Source organism: Ailuropoda melanoleuca, chromosome 5, assembly GCF_002007445.2.
Source record: "Ailuropoda melanoleuca isolate Jingjing chromosome 5, ASM200744v2, whole genome shotgun sequence".
Taxonomy (NCBI): Eukaryota; Metazoa; Chordata; class Mammalia; order Carnivora; family Ursidae; genus Ailuropoda; species Ailuropoda melanoleuca.
The window spans coordinates 107,602,081-107,621,685 of NC_048222.1; the positions used below are offsets into that span (position 1 = coordinate 107,602,081).

Consider the following 19,605-nt stretch of genomic DNA (forward strand, 5'->3'; position numbering starts at 1 on the left):
CTGCTTTGGGGTGGGGAGAGAAGTGGGGCGCCTTACAGGTGGCGCTGAACTGACAGCAGCGTGTAATGTAAAAGCGCTTTGTCATTCACGTAATGTCTGGGGTAATGAAATGAATTCGCTTTCTGGCTTCCTCTAGTCTGCGATGCCAAAGAACACTGTGTTATCAGCACAGATGGAGCATGCATGGTTCTGGAGAAGAGCCTGGTGCAAACTACAAAGAAGCCACTGTGAATACCAATGAATCCCAGAGAATCAGATCCTTGCTGTCAAGTGACAGTTTTGGAAGCAACATAAAAATGAGTGAGTCCCAGTGGTCTTGTCCAACCAAATGTACTGTCAAGACTCTGGACAGGGAATTTGGAAGCCATGCAAATCGCAGAGGCCTGGCTTCTACTTTCCTGTGAGAAGCAAGTGCAAGAAGACATTCACCCATGAGCCTGCATTCCTTTTCCACGCCCCCACCCCCCATTTCTTAGTCAGTAAAGACAGTGGATAATTTGTGCTGAGGCAAACACTAATCTACTTCTCCGCATCAGCTGTCTCCACTCAGGAGAAAGCTCATCTAGACAGAAGAACAGAATGGATTCACAAGTATGCTGTACGTTACTATGAAATATTAAGTGGTGAAGTCAATGAACATCAACAAACAATGCATGGAAAATGATTAGAAAAGAGGCATACCCATCAACATACTCAGAAGTCTCTGGACCTTTGAACTCACCCCCACAACTCTGTACAATCCTTGGTCATTTATACCTATGGGAAGAGACAGAGTGTTAGCAAAATACAAGACTGTCATATTTTAAAAGCTGGCAGCCAACAATTGTATTCAGAATCTTTGCTAACTCACATTAGCAGCATTCCTGTTGACTATAAAAATAACGTTCGACAAAAGCAAGTGTTTACCAACTTGTTTTAGCAGCTTGGTATTCATGAGCTATGGTTGGAAAATAATCTCATAAAAACAATGTTCCATGTGGACAAAATGTAATGAGTCAATGTTAATGAAAGAAGTTCCTTAAGTAGTACTCATGTGTACCAATGCATTCTGTAAAGATGCACTGTAACTTTCATGTTTGTTATGTTTACTTATTCTTGATGTTTTTCTTGAAAAGTTTTAGCTTTTTAAAAATAACATGGTGTTAATTGGTACACAGAAAGAAATCATTATTTGGATGGTTTTTTAAGACCATGGAAATGTATTCAAAATGAAGGCAGAACTGTTTCTGCTTGGAAGAGCTGTTATATGCTCTGTCCAGTGTTGAGCTCTGAAACTTCCAAGGAACATTACTACAAAGTATACATCAAAACGAACCAAATCACACCATTCTCTCTCTGCGGAGCCAGGAAAACAAAATATCTCTTCGCACAACAGACAAGAAGTAAAGGCAAGAAAATGTACTGTCGCACATAATTTACTGTCTTGAATACATGGCATGTTTGGATTCTGATTTGAATAAACCAACTTGTAAAAGGGCATTTTTCAGGCAATCAGGAAACTGAGTGACGTTAAGATTAGGTCAGAAAACGTCCCCCTATTTTTTCAAGGTACATGCCAAAAAGAGTGAAAGGAACCTATCTGAGATTTGCTTTAAGAGCAAAGAAGGGATAGATGAAGCAATTTTAGTAAAATCTTTATAATTGTTGAGCCTGAGTAACAGGAATACAAGAGTTCACTGTACCACCCTCTCTACTGTTTTTATGCTTGAAACCTTTCATAATAAAATAATGGCTTTCAAAAAAACAGGACTTATATTTATTTCTCAAAAGAGTTACAGCTTGCTGCCTGTGCCTCTGGTCTGCACTACCAATGTTAAAGCTAACAAGAACACAACTGGCTAAAAGGAAGATGATGCCTCTAATCCTCCAAGTTTCCAAAACAAAACACCACCAAAAAGGCCATGGAATTTGCCCAAGGGGGCTTACTCTCTTTTTTGCCTCCCTGCATGGGTGATGAATAGAATACCAGACAGATTCTGAAGGGCTACATTCTGGTCAAGGCTCAGTCACTCCTGAGCTCTGAAACCTTGGGCAAGACGAGATTTCTCGGATCTCGATGAGGTATCTGAGATTAAGGATAGCATCTTGTACCTCGTGTTACGGTGAGTGGCTATTGAGGCGATATTAGCACATGTACTGTCAATTCTAACACACCGCACACATAAAACTTCTTATTATTCCTTGCAAAAAACAAGCCTTTATTTTCCTTTTCTCTATTTTGCCTTTCATTTATTTCTCCTTAATCATTTTGTAAGCTTCTCAAATGTCCCACTTGTCCGTCTATGATATGCAAAATTTTGCATGCCCCCAAAACCCATAACCCTCACTACCTCAGAACTTGACTTTGGAAATAAAGTATTTAAAAGAGGTAATTAAGTTAAAATTAGGCCAGTAGGGTAGACCCTATACCAACATGACCAATGTTCCTATAAGAAGTTGGGACACACACACACAGAGGGAAGACGATGTGAAGACACAGGAAGAAGACCATCACCCACAAACCAAGGAGAGGGGCACTCAGAAGAAACCAACCCTGCTGACACATGGACCTCAGATTTCTAGCTCCAACAATTCTGAGAAAGTAAATTTCTATTGTTTAAGCCACCCAGTCTGTGGTACTTCACTATGGCAGTCCAAGCAAATACATACACCTTCTCTCTCAATTATCTCCAAAGAGCTCAAAGGACCAGAGGAGCAAAGGCTAGCCTTTCAGTCTACATATGTCTGTTCTAAAGAGGCTTTGAATGCTAGAGAATCAAAGCAGCAAAGAGGCATCTTCCTGATGGGGAAGCTCACAGACTCCAAGAGAGAGACAGAAATTCAGGTCAGCCATGCCGGAGTTGATAAAAAGGAAATTGTCAAGAAACACAAAAATCAGAGTTTGACCCTGCTACAAGAGAAAAGACTGGGCCTCATTCCTTCCTTCTCCTAGAGGCCAGAAGGCCAAGTCCAGAGAGTTTAAAATACCAGAGGATTTTTTTCCTCAATACACCTCTATTTAAGAAACCTAAAATAGTTTGACCTCAGTGCCAGAAGCCAAAAGAGCAAGTCATATTCTGCAGTCAAACAAACGTGTGTCTTTGAGAAGGGCCTGAAATACATAGAGAAATGAAATAAGAATGTTACCTCAGCAATAACCATCACTCTGTGCTGGTAATTACTATCAGATAATTGATCAAGTTCAAATTCATCAACCTGAGAGAAGCTGAGTTAATTGCTAATGCATAATGAAAGGTGCAAGGGGGAACTGCTGCTACTCAACTCAGTTTCCACTTTTTTAAGATGAAATTTAAATAAACCTCATATAAAAGCAGGTTGGAAACAGCACATAAAACACACACACACACACAAGTCATGTAGGATTTTGTTTCTTGTTACGATGTCCTTAAAAGCAAACAGGAACATACTTTATATCTATGAACATACACATGTCCTATAAAAGACAACAAATAAATATATTTGAAGAATATAAACCAATCAATATGCCAAGTCCCATGAGTGGGTTTATCACCGTCTCTCCGGCTTCTCTTCCACATTTTCCCCTTTCAGCCAAAGAAGTCACTGTTTTTAATCACCCAGTATTAGAATTTTGAATTTTTCTTTGACTTCCTGTCACTTTATAAATTCAATAGTTGCACTATTTCCTCAAACTTCAGACTAACCTCTGCTCCATCACCACAGTCTTGAATTTTATACACACACATTTATTAAGGCATCCTTGCAGGAAAGCACATATGACCATAATTCATTCTGAACATCATTTTTTTTTCATTTTTCAAACCACTTTGATTATCTAAGTTCTCTTCCATCCCCATTTAAGAGTAAGCCATCAGATCCAGTCTAAATTCCGTAACAAGTAGGTAGGGCATAAACACATAAATATCCACAATGGGGCCGACCTCACCTACCCACATTTATTGTGGAATATTCACCTTTAGCAGAGCAGACCTCGAACTATCATCGCAACTAACCAAATTCATCCCCTCCTGAGGTAAAGGCCCCATCTGACAGAAATGTTCTTCCCCTTCTCTTCACAAATTACTCATCTGTCAAGTATTTATTCATCAAATAAATGCCAGGTTCTGTTCTAGCTGCCCAAGATTCAACAGTGAGCAAAATGAAGTCCCATCTGGACCTTCAAAACCAGATTAAAATCCCACCTTTTCTACCACCAGCCCACAGTGATACTCCCTTTCCCTGAACGTGACTCATAATTAATTCCCCTTAACACTTGATTACATTTTAAAACAAGCCCACAATCTCTTATTTGCAATTCCCAAAAGCAAAATCTGAATGCTTGACCTGACATAAGATTATTTATGTCTGTATTTTTCTCCCACTCAGTGTGAATATTCCTAATTAACCATGTTAAAGGTAATTTCCACACACAACCTATCTGGAGATGTAATATACTGTCTACATTACTTTTCTAAAACACATCCAGCCTCATGATTTTCAGACCTGTGTTCCACCTTCTCTTCCCAAATACACACAGACATGGAAAGATACTAGGTCAATCTTGGTTTTTGCTTTCAATAGCTTTCATGGTGCCTTGCATAGAATAGCTGAGTACAGAAGAGGCAATGGCCAGGGTGATTTGACTTGAAATTAACTTGGAACTACAGATATAGATTGGACTTGGTCCAAAACAGACATTACAATTAAGAACTAAAAACTTAAGATATCCAAGTTATTACAATCTTTTCAGGATATCGACATTCCCTGATGTCATTACTACAAGACTCTAACTTTTAACAAAAATTTGTCATCTGATCAAAGTGTTATAGACCCAAAGATTTTTTTTCTCTTTTAATAAATAAGAGTGTTTCTGATCAGTAGTAAAGAAAGGGTAAGTGCTCTGCATTACCGTGACAAGCAGCTGCTGACAGCTGTCCCTGGGCAAAGTGGACAAGGTGAAATCAAATGTGTCTTCCTTCCCACCACCTGTCTCCTCCAATCTCACACAGTCCTGTCACTGAGCACTAGCCACATCTTTCTTGAGGAGAAAGTCGAAAAGTGGAAATGAGTCAGGTTTCATCATCATCTCTGCCCAACAGCTTCCCTCTCAGAACCCAGATGATGCTGCCAGAACCAGTCTATTCTACTCCATAAAACACCTGCACAGAACTACCCAACACCAGTGGGCACTCAGAGGTCCTGGTAGGTGGGCTGGAGAAGCAAAAAAGTAAGACGCTCTTGGAAAATAAAAGAATTAGACACAAAAGGAAAAGAAAGCCAAAGAGGGTGGATAAGTTCAGTTAAACAACAGAGGTGGGGGAAAAGGCTGGAGTGGCTGCAACTGGCAAATAAATGTATTAAGTAGAAAACAGGAAGTGGCAATTAGAGTAAAGGAAGCAGAAGAGAGAAGACAGGTCATTAAAACACACACGCACACACAGAGGAAAGGTCAACACAGAACAGAATGAAAGGAAGGAGAAATTGGAAATATATGAAAAGATAACAGACTAGAAATTACATAACATTTAAATTCTTATTAATTTAATAAAATACTGTGTACTTACTATATTTTAAGCACTGAGGTAGAATAAAGTGAAGTCAGGGTAAAATTTAAAAGAGAATTAAAATTAAAAGAGAGCAACTTGGGACCAATGCAGCCATAAAGTCTTGTTTTTCCTTTCCTTTCTGGCTTCAGGAGTAGATTCCATACCTGATAACTCAGGATTCTTAATAACTTGCATGATCTTCAGCATATTGTATACATTTAACAAACTAATTGGATAAATTAATGGATAAACTGAATAAATGATTAATAAGTTGATGATTGATTTGTAAAGTGATAAGGACAGAAAATAAAAAGGGACAGAAAAGGTTGTTAGTAGAAAAGACAGATATAACAGTATAAAAGAATAAGACTCAAAGTGGAACTTAAATACTTTTGATGGTAACAGGCATAATATTATTAAAATCATACACGTTTTCCAGGTGTATGATTCTACAGAAATAAATGCCATATGTTATGGGTCTATCAACCAACATTCATTCATTTCTCATCTAGTAACCAGCAGAGTGCTTGGCATGGAATGAGGTAATTGATCAATATTTGTGGAAGGGCCGAATCATTTATTGGCACGTTGACAACAGGGGTGAAAGGTCATTAATATTCAGGTTCACATTCACAGAATTTACATCAAAAGTCTGCCACATGTCATCATTAATAAGGCATACACGCACACACACACGCACGCAGGCATAAATACACAGGTCCCCCAGCACTGCAAAGATTTTTCCCCTTTGGGCTATGTAATGAACAAACATACAATTTTATGCATATATAAATATTAATCAGAGTTGCATGTTTTATAATTATACATTATAAATGTTAACTAACCTCGAGAGACTCTTGAAAATAAAAGGAAAAAAGGATTACAGGTAAAATGATGAGGAAAAACTTGTAAGGAAATGACCGAGCAACAAAGCTAAGAATGATATGCTTTAAAGGTGACTCCAAAAATAGCAATGATGAGGCTCATGAATATTGCTTCAGGTCACCAGTAAATTACAAAAATTTGATAATGTGTCCCTCACATCTATTTATAATTAATCCCCAATAAACACTCTATTTACATGTCTGTGCAAATCCAATAAGCACTTTCCAGGCTATCCACTGAACTGGGTTACATAAAAATAAACAGCTTCATATACAAAGATTCCCTTCCAAGATACTGGACAATTCATAATACTTTAAGGTTCTGTCTAAAACACACATTTATATTAAATTATTTTTAAGTATAAGCACGCAGAACCAAGAATCATTCACTCTAGCCCATCAAAGGGATATAACATTCAACATCATAAATTTAATAAACTAGATTTATAGAATTCTAGAATTCTAAAACTTTGGAAGAAGAATGCATTGTTTTTAACACTTCTAATGAATTAAATAGTACAAAAAGGGTAAGAAACAAATTTTAAGCCCTGCAAGAGAATTTTAACTACAGCTGATAGTAACATTTTAATCTTTCTAGGTCTTGGTCCCCTCACTTAAAAAAAAAAAAAAAAAAAAAAAAAAAGCATAACCAGGTTACTGATATTCTGGAAACTTCCAACTCTACCACTACCCTGTTGTACAACCTAGCAAGTTGCTCCATCTCTGTGTCTCAGTTTCTTTACCTGAAAAATGAGGTTAATGGTGGCATGGGGTTGTCATGAAAATTAAAGGAGACAACATGTGTAAAGCATGTGCATGGGCCTCACATACCAAGCACTCATTACAAGCTTTAGTTGAGCATAAAATTCAAAATCAGAATCAAAATCAGTATCGAAACAGCTAGGTACAAGACACGACACATACACAAGTTGTCCTACCTGAGGCGTGCAGCCTATAGCCTACCTTTATACGATAAAGCACATGTTGAGAAGAGAGTCAAAGTGTATTCAATATGAATGGCTCATGGAAAATGTGAAATTCCTGTTCACCGATCACATTTGGAATTTCTCCCCTAGATGATGATTATTTGGGCAGCAGACAGAAAAACATTACAGACAGCTACTATCTGCCAGAAACTACTCGGCAGTTTCCTTCCTCTGAAGTCTTGGTTTCACTTTCAGTTGGCCTCCACGTACTCTTTTCAGATAAATCCACTTCTGCACTATGATGAATAGCCTCCCACCAGCAGGAACTTTGAAGAAAGGTCTCATGATTTCATTCACATGGTCTTCCCACACCCAAACCAACCTGGGACTGAGCTCGGAAACCCGACAGCCTGGCGCATGAGGGCAGCTGTGCCCACTGAGGCTGGCTGTCACATCCACTCCCGTTACTACATCCCATCCCAGCAGAAGCGATGATGAGTATAGACAAAGTACAAGGCAAATATCCAATTCCGGGTCTAAGTCAATATCTTTGGAAGCACTGATAACTTCAGGACTCTTCAGACACATCTAGGCTTGACTCCAAGACTCATCTTTTCCAAATCCAAGTCTCATATACGAAGGGTATTTGGTTTATTAGCTGCTACCTTGGTATTAGGGTCAGAACAGAATATATATTCCTAGCATTCCAAGTGGCCAGACTCATTTCCAGTTTCTAGCCCACATGAGAAAGCATTTTTGCTTCAGACAACCCCTAGACTTGCTGCTATTCCTTGCACAAACACCCAAACCAGTGCGCAGGGCGCCTCCAGCAGGGCTGGTGAGAAACTACAAACTAACGGGAAGTTTCCTCTTTCATTAGTAACACTTGGAGTCCCAAGTATTACTCCCCAGACGTCTGATATCCTCTGACAGACCTGACAGATCTAGCTATGACTCATTCGATGTGCCCTTCCATCTTTCCTCACAGTGTAAACCCTGGGGAAAGGAGTATCTCACAGTCCTGGGCCTCCCAGCAGCGTTCAGCAACCCTATTACCACTAAGCTGAATTGTCAACCAACTCTTCCTCTCACCTTACTCTACTGCCACGGGACAATTCTGACTTCCAGTCAGGAAATGAAGATCCAAATTCCAGCTCTGCCAACTTTCTAGTTGTGTGAACTGTGGCAGGTTTACCCTCAACTTGTTCCAAGCCTCTGATCCCTCATATGCACCTGAGCCTAACAAACAAGATCAATCTTCTCAACCACCCACTGAGTTTTGTAGGGATGGGTGAGCTAGAGTACATGAAATACCTGGAAACCATAAAATGCCATTCATTATTAGGGTTTTAAATATTGTCAGATGCAGATTCCACGCTGATACTACGTCTTCCACTAAGAGACTTTCCAAGGTGCTGCAGAGATTCTCAGCAAGGGGATAAATCTCTCTTGGGCTGATGGTGCCCCTTCAGAGGCCATGCTGGAGCTGCTATGGAAAGAAGGCGCCATGACTTTAGAATGGCTTCATCTCAAATCTGGATGAGCACTTCGGACACTGACACTTAAATCTCCCTGCTCCCCTTTTCTGCTATCTACAGTTTCAAATTTCCTCCATTTAAAAATTTGTCTAGGGGCACCTAGGTGGCTCAGTCAGTGAAGCGTCTGCCTCCCACCCAGGTCATGATCCCAGGGTCCTGCGATCAAGCCCCGCAACTGGGCTCCCTCCTTAGCAGAGAGCCTGCTTCTCCTTCTCCCTCTGCCGTCCCCACCCCGCTTGTGCTCTCTCACTCTCTCTCTGTCAAATAAATAAAATCTTTAAAAAATAAATAAAAAATAAAAATGTGTCTGTATTCTTTCATTTATCCTCAGCATCCTTAGGAAATCAGCCTACAGAGTCTCCATCTCCTCATGGTCATAGATATTGAGAGCACTGACATTAAAAACTCAGCCTTGGGTTTGAGTTGTAGTCTAATGCTTTCTAGCTGAGGCTTACACAAGTCAAATCACATCTCCTGGCTTCAGATGCTCATGTAAAATGGAGAAATATGGTCTCATAGGGTTCTTGTAAGAAGTACAACCTGTCCAGCCTGGCTATTCTCTAGCTTCTTGCTTCCCAACTCTTAACCCAGTGGTTTTTTCTTGGTCTTCCTCCTGCCTAAACTTACTAGAGCAGTTGACATAGCTATGACTTTCTCTTCCTTGGAATTGCCCCTCTTCCGATTCCTTTACACCACACTGCCTTGGGTTCCTCTCTGACCCATGACTGTGCTATGTCTCCCTAATTATTCTTTTTCCCCATATTTCTAAACACAAAGATCCCCAAAGATTCTGCCCTTTGCCCCATTATCTTCTTCCCTCACCATCCATCTGGCATGATTTTCTGACAATCAAAACTTCACCCTTCTGAAAATCATGTCCACCTTCTTCTCTTTGCTGCCTTCATTTTATTTCTGACAGAAATGTCACAGGCACCTTGAATTCCTATGAGAAACAAATCCCAATCCCTATGTTTCTTCCAAACCTACTGCTCCCCCTGCGTTCTCTGTCTTGGCTAAAGATGTCTTCATCTACCTTGGCTGGAAAGCTTATAGTTTACCTTCCCTCTTCCCTATCTTCTATAGCCAACATGTCATCAGATTCTGTTTTTCTGCCAAGTCTCTCGTCCTATCCATCCCTTCTTTCCATTGCCGACACCCTAGTTTAAACTTCCATCAACTTCTGTGTGGATTATTTCTAAAATCCAACCAGCCATCCTGCCTGCCATCCCGTCCACCCCACCCGGCTCCCATTCAATCTACTTCCTCCCATTAAAAAGACGTGAACACATGCCTGCTCAAATCTGTCAACGTCTCACCATTGCCTATAGAACGGAGGCAAACGTGCAGCACAGTACCTGGGATCTGCCACACTCTGGCCTTGACTGTTCACAGAGCATCTTGTCACATCATACCCATCCACCCCCTCTGCCAGCAACACCCCAAGACGGATGGATGAACACCATCTGTTCCACTATCTCTCTCAGGAGCAAAGAACATGTTTGCCTGCAGCTTTGGAAAATAGAGATAGTGTCTCCATCTAGAACAAAGGGCAGGCATGCTTGCTGGCCATAATAAAAGACTCAAGCTTCCTAAGTTCAGAGTTTTTTTCTCTTATAATATGACCCACTATGTGTACAGATCTCACCTGACCCTCTCTGCAGTGCCCTTGGGAATCAGACACCAACACAAAATTTAATACTCTGGCTACTGAGAGTAATAAACTGTCCTTCATCTCTGATCTAGGAGTCTTGAGTCTTCTACTAGCATCCATGAAACTGCAAAATAACTTGTTCACATGAAAGCATAAAATCAGGGCCTTCACTGCCTTGAAACTAGATTGAAGCTAATCTTTAAGAAAAGGAACCATATCTCCACCATTTTTTCTTCCAATATCTTTCCTATAGGAAACACCAAAAAAGAATGGACTAAAGCCCATCTAACACATGCATGCCCAGGAATATGTAAGTATTAAATAAGCCGGAGTGGATGGGACAGCTAAATAAAAGTACATTTCATTTTCAGACTCACTCATGCAGCTCAAACTTAAGTAGTCACAGAATTTTACTTACGTAAATCAGAAAAGAAACTCAAACTCAAGGCAGAAGTTGGCTGTTGTTTTTTGCAAGACTCCTTTTCCTCCCTTCTCTACAGAAAACAGAACATCAGGAAAGGCCTAAAGGTGTCTCGCTGCTGCCATCTGTCTCTCCACCTCAGAGCAGCTAGGACATCAGGGACTAAACCAATTTGGGGCAACTCTGGGCAATCTCTTTTTTAGGGGAGGGGGAGCCTGAGGTAATCTAAAAGTCATAGTCTTCTTCCTGAGGCTCTTTCCTTTCCTCACTGCCTCCCAGCCACTTTCTTGCTCAAGGGTCCACAAGACACTGAGGAAGAGAAGATTGAAAGCCAAAGCGGTTACTGTTACTGCCTTGTTACAAGCATCACATAAAATTACTAAAGCGAACTCAAGTGGTTTCCTTCCCTATGTAAATTACTATTAAAAAAATAAACTAAACGAAGTTTCTCAGCGCTCCCAGAGCCTTGAATCAATAATGGAACTACTTAATCATGATTGGCTTCAATTCACAGACATATCTCTAAATACGTGACTCACATTGCTTGAACACTCCATGTGAGCCAACGTCCCAAGCGTTCTTTTTTTCATTCTCACAACCTGCCTGCAAAGGAGATGCCACCATTATCCCAGGTGACACGTGATGAAAGCAGGTCACAGGGAGTCAAGTAACAAACTCGCCATGGTTGCAGAGCTAGTAAGTGCTGGAAGAGATTGGAATCAAGACCGAACTTTGAGCTGATGCCCTTCACCACTACGCACTAAAAGTGTCGAGAGAGCCTTGCAATAAAACGCCATGGACCTCATCAGAATCTAAACCAAACACAGAGAACCTAGCACGCCTACTCTGTAGCAAAACGGTTTAACCATTTTTCCCTATTAACTTTACGCAGCCACTCATTTGGAAACTAATAGCTTTGGAAGCTTATTTGTTCTTAAAACAAATAAGATTACTAATTAAGAAAATGAATAATCCTGACTCGCCTGAATTTAGTATTTCAGTTTTGCATTTGCATTTCTGCAGACACCACAAGACTCTCTGGCTCCCTCCCACATAAGACTGTCCTCTGTTATCCACCCACTCCTACCTCACACCCATTATGATTAAAAAAGAGACAGTGAGCGAGAAACTCAAGTTTACTTGCTGTAAATTTTCTGGGGACAGCTGTTCTTTATTTTCTTCATTTTGCATATAATTTGCCCTTGGCAACTTAAGATTAATGTGCAATCATGGTAAAAAGTGTTGCAACTTCAACTTTAGGCATCTTCCCTCCAACAAAGACTAATACTGAAGCTATACAGCATCACCTTCCACCAGGCCCATTCTCGAGACCCCAAACAACTCCAGAGGTGCTCCGGAAGTGGAAAAATCCTCAAGCCAACTTCAAAAAGATTTTCCAAAAACCTAAAACTCAGCTTTTCAAAGAAAGAGAAATTCACTTTTACATACAACAGATCAAAGACTGACACATCTTAGATGTGGCTTCCTCCTTCTCTCCCATGAATTCACAGCTTGGTACAGGGCTGAACCAGATAACTGACAGCTTGCCCAGACCGACATTTTAACGCCATACTCTAGAAATTATTCACATATGGAAGGTTTTTTTTAAGAGAAACTTCATAAACAAAAGTAGCATACAAATTTAGTTTTAAATCATGATGACTATTTAAAAAACAGCAACCAGAGGAAGTTTTTAAGCAAGCGTCTTACTCTGTTTTACTGTATTTTATAATGCATACACCTGAAAAACTAGATGGCATGCAGTTCCAGAGAAAGTCAACATCCTGGTTGTGGGAGTTGGTCCCTTTATAGGAACGGGAGTAATTTACTTAAGGAAGTAGTGTAATTACTCTCCAAGCTCTGAAACCAAAAAATGCTTCAACATGTAACATGACGTATCTTTCTATGTCTAAACTATTACCCGTAATTCTGAAAGATGCTGACATAAATTCAAAAAGGAATGAAAACCAATCCTACATATGTTATTCAAAAGCACTAATTCCAACCACATACAGAAGAAAAAGTCCTTCCAATAATTTCACAAATTGCTGAAACACTTAATTTTCCGATGTGGCATGTTAGTCAAATCTCTGAATACTCAAGCAAAACACAATTGCTTATTGAGTTCTCTGTATGTAGACACAGACTCTATGTGAGATGAGAAGAAGCAAGCAAAGGATAAATAAGACATTTTCTTCACTCCAAGGAAACCATAAAGTTCCAGAAACAAAATAAATAGATCAAATATAATTAACAATATCAGACAATATAACTGCCAAATGAGGAATTTTCATAAGGAAAGCTCTTCAAGGGAGAATGGAAAAAGGAAGTTTAAAAACACATTTAATGAATATCTACTATGTACAAAAATTAGTTCTAATCCTCACAAACGTGGGTGCAGGTAGACAGTGTGAATGAACTTCCTAGTCACATTCTTCTGAAGACTAAGGGTCTGAAGGGTTTAGAATCTTTCCAAAATGCCTACCTTACTGCATCATTTTGGAGTGTAAACCTGACCACTCTTCACGGCCGACAGAGAGGTGCACCTTCTGCAGAGTAATCCAAGTGCCTCTCTTCCTCCAGTCTTGCCAGCGACCCCCCATGTCCCAGATGCATCATGCTCTGTCAAACATCAACACTTTGACCCCACCCTTTCCCTCTCCCAAAATCCTTCCTGACACTCCACACTTGTGCACCTGGCCAATTCCTCATCTTTCAGAACACAGTTTATGTGCTGAGTCTCCAGGGAAGCCCTGAGTCAGTGGTGATTCACAGGCTGGGTGCGGGGGGCAGGGGCAGGGCAAATGAGCCCATCATATTCTCCATCATCAGACAGGAGATGAATGAGCCCATCGTGTTCTCCATCAGACAGCCAGAGAGGTGGTGACTGCATGGTTTTCAGCCTAGACACAATGGAAGAAAGGCTGTATAAAACTGCTTGAGAATAACCAAGTGTTTTCCCACAAACGAACAAACTACTACAGGGCACCAGACACTAGGCATCATATGGACTAGCAGGTAAAGGGGCTGGAGGTGAAGCCCAGAATCCGTGAACAGGCGCCATGAACACTTCGGAATTTGCCTTGGATCCACCTACAACGTGGTGGAAATCTGAAATGCCCTTGGCTTCTTACTGAGACTTGGCCCCTTTGAGCCATTTTCTTATTTCTTCCCTCAAACTGCACTTTTTAGGATGGAGGTTCTACCCTCCATCTGCTAGATTCACACTCATCATCCCCAAAGCTACACGGATCCATGACCAGGGCCCTCAAAACTCTACTCGCTCAGAAAACCATCATGGCTTCTTCTACCCCCTAACAGCAGAAGATGAGAAAACTCCCGTCTCCCCTTGACTATGCTTTTTGGAACTCACATTGTCCACAGCAGAAGCCCAGCTACCAGTGAATATGAGTCAACAGAACTGATGGAGCCCAGGGGCGCCGGGTGGCACAGCGGTTAAGCGTCTGCCTTCGGCTCAGGGCGTGATCCCGGCGTTCTGGGATCGAGCCCCACATCAGGGCTCCTCTGCTATGAGCCTGCTTCTTCCTCTCCCACTCCCCCTGTGTGTCCCCTCTCTCGCTGGCTGTCTCTATCTCTGTCGAATAAATAAATAAAATCTTTAAAAAAAAAAAAAAACTGATGGAGCCCAGGAATCTGGATTTTCAAGAAGCACCCTTGGTGATCTAGATACATGGCAACCGGTCTGCCGTGGACTCTTAAGTTTCCTGGATAGCCTTTGTTTTCCAAACTAAAATCTGAAGGTGAAATTCCTTGCAGAACTCTGACCCTCTACGTACGACCAACTGCTAAGTGCGACTACTGCTTCATCTGCTAAGTCACTAGGGTGCATCCATGCTATCTGACCCCACTGACTAATTGCCCTCCCCAAAACAGCTACCTGCCCCGCCGGATCCTCCAACCGAGGCAGAATTCTGGGACTCCTCTGCACTCAGTCGTCCCATATGTGTCTAGTTTTCATATTTATCTTTCTAAGCCTCCTACTCTGCTATCCACCACCCTCTGGGACTTACCCAGTTCCTTCACAATTAAATGCAAATGCTTGAGTACCTGCTTTCATACTGTTTCTTCATGCTTCCTTTCCAATCAAATTTGCCTTGTTCCTGTCACACTCTGTCTCCACATCTTTGCAGAGGTGTCTCTAAATGCCAAACTATACCTTCCTATCCTTTAAATCTAAGGAAACCTATTCCTAAACATAGTTCTCAATCAACATCAAGTACACTGCAATCTATCAACACGCAAATTCTCTGAATTCTTGCAGACGTATAACACTTTTATCACATGATAGATTTACATTACAGATCTGTTTACTATTGATGTATCCAGCATTATATGTAACTAACCTTTAATATGTGTCCCAAAGGACTAGAACAAAGCTATGTACACACTGTGACTGTTCGATAAATAAATACTGGTTAGCTGACTGGCTTCACGTCAGAACTAGGATTTAATTGTGATAGGCAACCTGTTACTGAGGGAAGGTAAGGAACACTGTGCTATTTTTTCAGAATTTTTCTGTTTTGTTTGTTTGTTTGGGTTTAGGTTGGGTTTTTTTTTTTTTTTAAGTTAAAGGAAAAGCTCCCCGCATAGAAAGGATACTATAACCATAAAGATAATAATTGTATACCCTATTTCTCCAACACACAAACAACCCTTCCATTAGAACAGTGGTTCCCAAACTTTGCTACATAGTAGAATCACCTGGAGAATATATATATTTTTTTAAAAAATCCCACTTCCCAGTTCACAACAGAGAGCAATGAAGTCAGACTGACTGGGGGATGGGGGGGAAGAGTCAGGTAGGATTTTTTGAGGATCCCAGATGATTCCAATGTGCAGCAATATTTGGGAATCATGGCTTTAGGAAGGCCTTCAGTTTGGTATACAATAGGCAATAATTGCCTAGCAGTAGTCAGTTTGCCTGAATCCATTAAGAGCCAGTACACAGCATTTACAAATATTTGTTAAATGGCTGAAAAATCAGTTAATCTGACTCCCACATACCCCCTAACTTCATGAGCAAACAGCTCTACGGAAATGATGAGTATGATCTGCTAACTGATGCTGATATTGTAGTGAAACGGGCTTCTTCTTACCCAAAAGCAGAGTTAACTGCTAAATAATCCCACTCAGGTCAAGATGCTAGCATCTATATACCTCAACATATACTGTACATGTTAACATAGATTATATATTATATTAGTGTCATATACTGGTATCTTATATTAGTATCATATATTAGTGTCACATATATATTAGTGTCATATATATCATCTTAGTGTAATACATATTATATATGTTGTCAAAGATATGTCAGTACACTAAAAATGTCACCTCTTAGGATACTGAGGACCACAATAAATTTTAGACATTTGTCTGATGCTTTCCAAATATTTCAGTGATGTCACAAATAAGGTTGATAGTAATAAAAATGCCAAGAGTCATTTTTAGAAGAACATATTAGGGGAAAAGGCACACTAATGGTTTTAATCCAAACACATGAAATGGTAGTTTTCACACAATGACAGTCACATCTAAAACACTAAAAGCAGTGATTAGAAATAATTTTTCGGTCAGATTTCATTAAATGCCCCTGGTTTTTAGGCATGTAGATCCACAAAATACATGGTTGTCATTCATGCTATTCACCAAATATTTCCACCTCTCTGTGTGTTCTCCTGGTAGGGCTGTTCAACCTAGACTCTTTGGGGTCGAGTGCGGCCATGAGGCTTCTATTGACCAATTAGCTGTAAGCAAATGTAACTCGCTTCAAGACCAGACCATTCTAGTTGCTGGTCCAAAACCCTCCAGAATTGTTTCCCCCCGGCACAGCAACCAGGAACCTTTAATTTGGTTGGTTTGCAAAGGCAACCAGGAACCTGTAAGCCAAGGTATTGGTGATGAGCAAAAGCCCTCCTACCAAAGCTTGAGTGAGAAATAAGTCTTGTTGTTTTAAGCCACAGGGACTTGTGCATTTCCTGTGAGACACCGAGAGCTGCTTTATCTTGATGAAAAAAAGAAGTAGGCAACCATACCTGTAGCATTAAAAAAAAAAAAAAATCAACAGCCATGAGAGCTGATTTGGAGGAAATCATTAAGAGCAATATTACTTGGAGGAACTTACAAATTTAGGATAAAAGCCTCAGAGATTCTACAGTGTTTCTCATTTTTCATAATATAATCTGACCATTGATTCTTTTAACACTGCTATTAGTCTAGCATTCCATTAAAAGCAAAAGGCTTCATTCAGTAATGGAAGACCTTTACGAATAAAAGATTTAAAAAAGAAAAATATATGCTTTTTGTTATCTTTAAATGAGAAAATCTAACTTAAATTATGTAGACTCGGGGCGCCTGGGTGGCTCAGTCAGTTAAGCTTCTAACTTCAGCTCAGGTCACAATCTCAGGGTCCTGGGATCCAGCCCTGAGTTGGGCTCTATGCTCAGCAGGAAGTCTGTCCCTCTGCCCCACCCTGTGCTTGTGTGCTCGCGTGCGCTTTCTCTCTCTCTCTCTCAAATAAATAAAATCTTTGAAAAAATTGTGTAGATTCATTCTTCTGTTAAAAACATCCAGTAATATAATAAAAACACATTCAATACATGCAGATTCTAGCACATATATTCCACTCAATGTATATAACACTCCATAAAGCTACACATACCAATCAGAAAGCATTCTAGATAGATTTTAATCTGTTCAGGCAGAAGCAAGTATGTATAAAACATATCCTTTGGGGAAAGAACATAATTTATCAAAATAATAAGCACACAAGTGATACAATCAAGGCGCCTCACTTCAGGAGCTCAGGAGAAACAGAAATATGAATGATGAAGTGAGAGATATGAAAATCACAGTATTTTTTCTAAATTTTGGAAACGTGTGAAGCACTTAGAAAATGAAGAAATTTGTCAGCTCAACTTGAGGGCAGGCTGAAATGAAGGAAAACCTGTTCCAGCCCAAACTGCCACTGGAAGAAAGTGCAGAAGAAAAGGCTTTCTGTGGCTTGAGTTTTTACTATCAATGGGCAAATCCCCAAGTCATAAACCAGCTGGTATTCTTCCGTCATCTGACCCTCTCGTTTCAGACCTGGCAGGCACCTGGCTCCACAACAAAGACCTTGTTTTGACAGAAAGTATGAACGCAATGCTTCATCCACAAAGTCATCCAAAGCAGGACTGGGGTATGCAATCTATGAGGGTGAATTAAGATCCATTTATTCATACTCCACTAGGTCTCTAAACAAAGAGAAACTCGACCTCCAGAAGGAGCCTGTTTTGTAATGTTCACTATTTTGTTTCTCTGAAGTCTGCTGCCATGGCTGCAAAGTGCAAAGGCCCTGTTATTTTAGGGACTATAAAGAGGAAGCTTTCGGTCAGGGGTGGGATTAGCTTTCCTTAAATTTAAAACGGAAACAATCCAAATATTTACCAATAGGTAAACAAATAAACAGATTATGGTAGATCCATGTAATGAAATCATGCCTAGCAATAAAAAGAAATGAGCCAGGGATACACCCAACGAGATGAATCTCAAAAGCATTATGCTACATAAAGAAGCCAGACTCAAAAGACTATACTTCATGATTCCATTTATATGAAATTTTTTTTTAAAAAAAGAAAGAACTAAAGTGATAGAAAGCAGCTCAGTAGTTGCAAAGGGCCAAGGAGGGAGTGGGGATTGACCGCAAAGGGGCACAAAGGAATGCGGGGAGGAAAGCTAGGAAACTTCTATGATTGTTATGTCTATGTTATGGCAGTTACACAACAGTACACTTGTCAAAACTCACCAGTTTCTACAAAGTCAGTGAATTCTTTTTATGTAAATGACACCTCAATGGAACTGACTTTTTAAAGGGAGGCCAACAAGAAAGACAATGGAAGGTGACAGTATCTCAATAGTGAGCAAAAAGTGATTCAGATTGGCTGTCCAACACCACTGAGTCTTCAAATGCTTCTCATTCCAGCTCTGACTTCAAGTCTCAATGGGGGTGGGGGGTAGAAGTAGAAATATAGATGTAAACAGAAAGGAAAATCCCACCTTGTCATCGTAAATTAACAACTCAATCTCCAACACCCAGAATGTACATTTTGCGTTGACATATTCCATTCTACAACACTTAACCATGCAACAGGCATCTTAAATGACTCTTAGATTTTACATACCTATAGCCTTTCATGAATAAAATGATTCAGTCATGTTACCTCGTGTTTCAACTGCACTGATACATTTTCTGAGAATTGTGAATCCCATTTTATCCAACTGTGCGCCTAAAAGAAATACAGTTATAAAATATTAAGGGCACGATGAATTATTTACGTTTCTCTTCTTTACAAAAATAGAAAAAATTATTTAAATCCAATTTAATTTTTTATTTCACTATTAAAAGAAAGCTAAAGGCCATGTGTTCCCTGTTTAAATAATGTAAATGAGAATTTCATATATTTAGAGAAGCACTTACTGGAATATTAGGACATCTATTACCAATAATTTATAAATTTATAATATAAAATAATTTTTATATTAATAAATATAACTTATTTTTAAACAGTGGAAAAGAGCATGATACAAATCTTTAGGCGGAATCTATCTAAAGATGATTAAGATATATTTTGCCAAAATTCTACCACCACCTCAGGACTTTTTTTTTTTTTAAGTTATAA

The 19,605-nt window shown here is 39.9% G+C and overlaps 1 protein-coding gene across 3 annotated transcripts in view; it reads right to left on the bottom strand.

Moving 5' to 3' along the window:
• ARHGAP10 (Rho GTPase activating protein 10) overlaps positions 1–19,605 on the bottom strand; it is a 311,913-nt gene that overhangs the window by 128,108 nt on the left and 164,200 nt on the right. For 2 of the 3 annotated variants that reach the window (XM_034661541.1, XM_002916964.3), the window contains exons 13-14: positions 19,147–19,212; positions 682–756 (exon numbers count right to left, since the gene is read on the bottom strand). In XM_034661541.1, coding sequence (XP_034517432.1) covers positions 682–756; positions 19,147–19,212 — 141 coding nt within the window. The remainder of the gene's footprint in view (positions 1–681; positions 757–19,146; positions 19,213–19,605) is intronic. The other variant, XM_034661542.1, reaches the window with a different exon arrangement.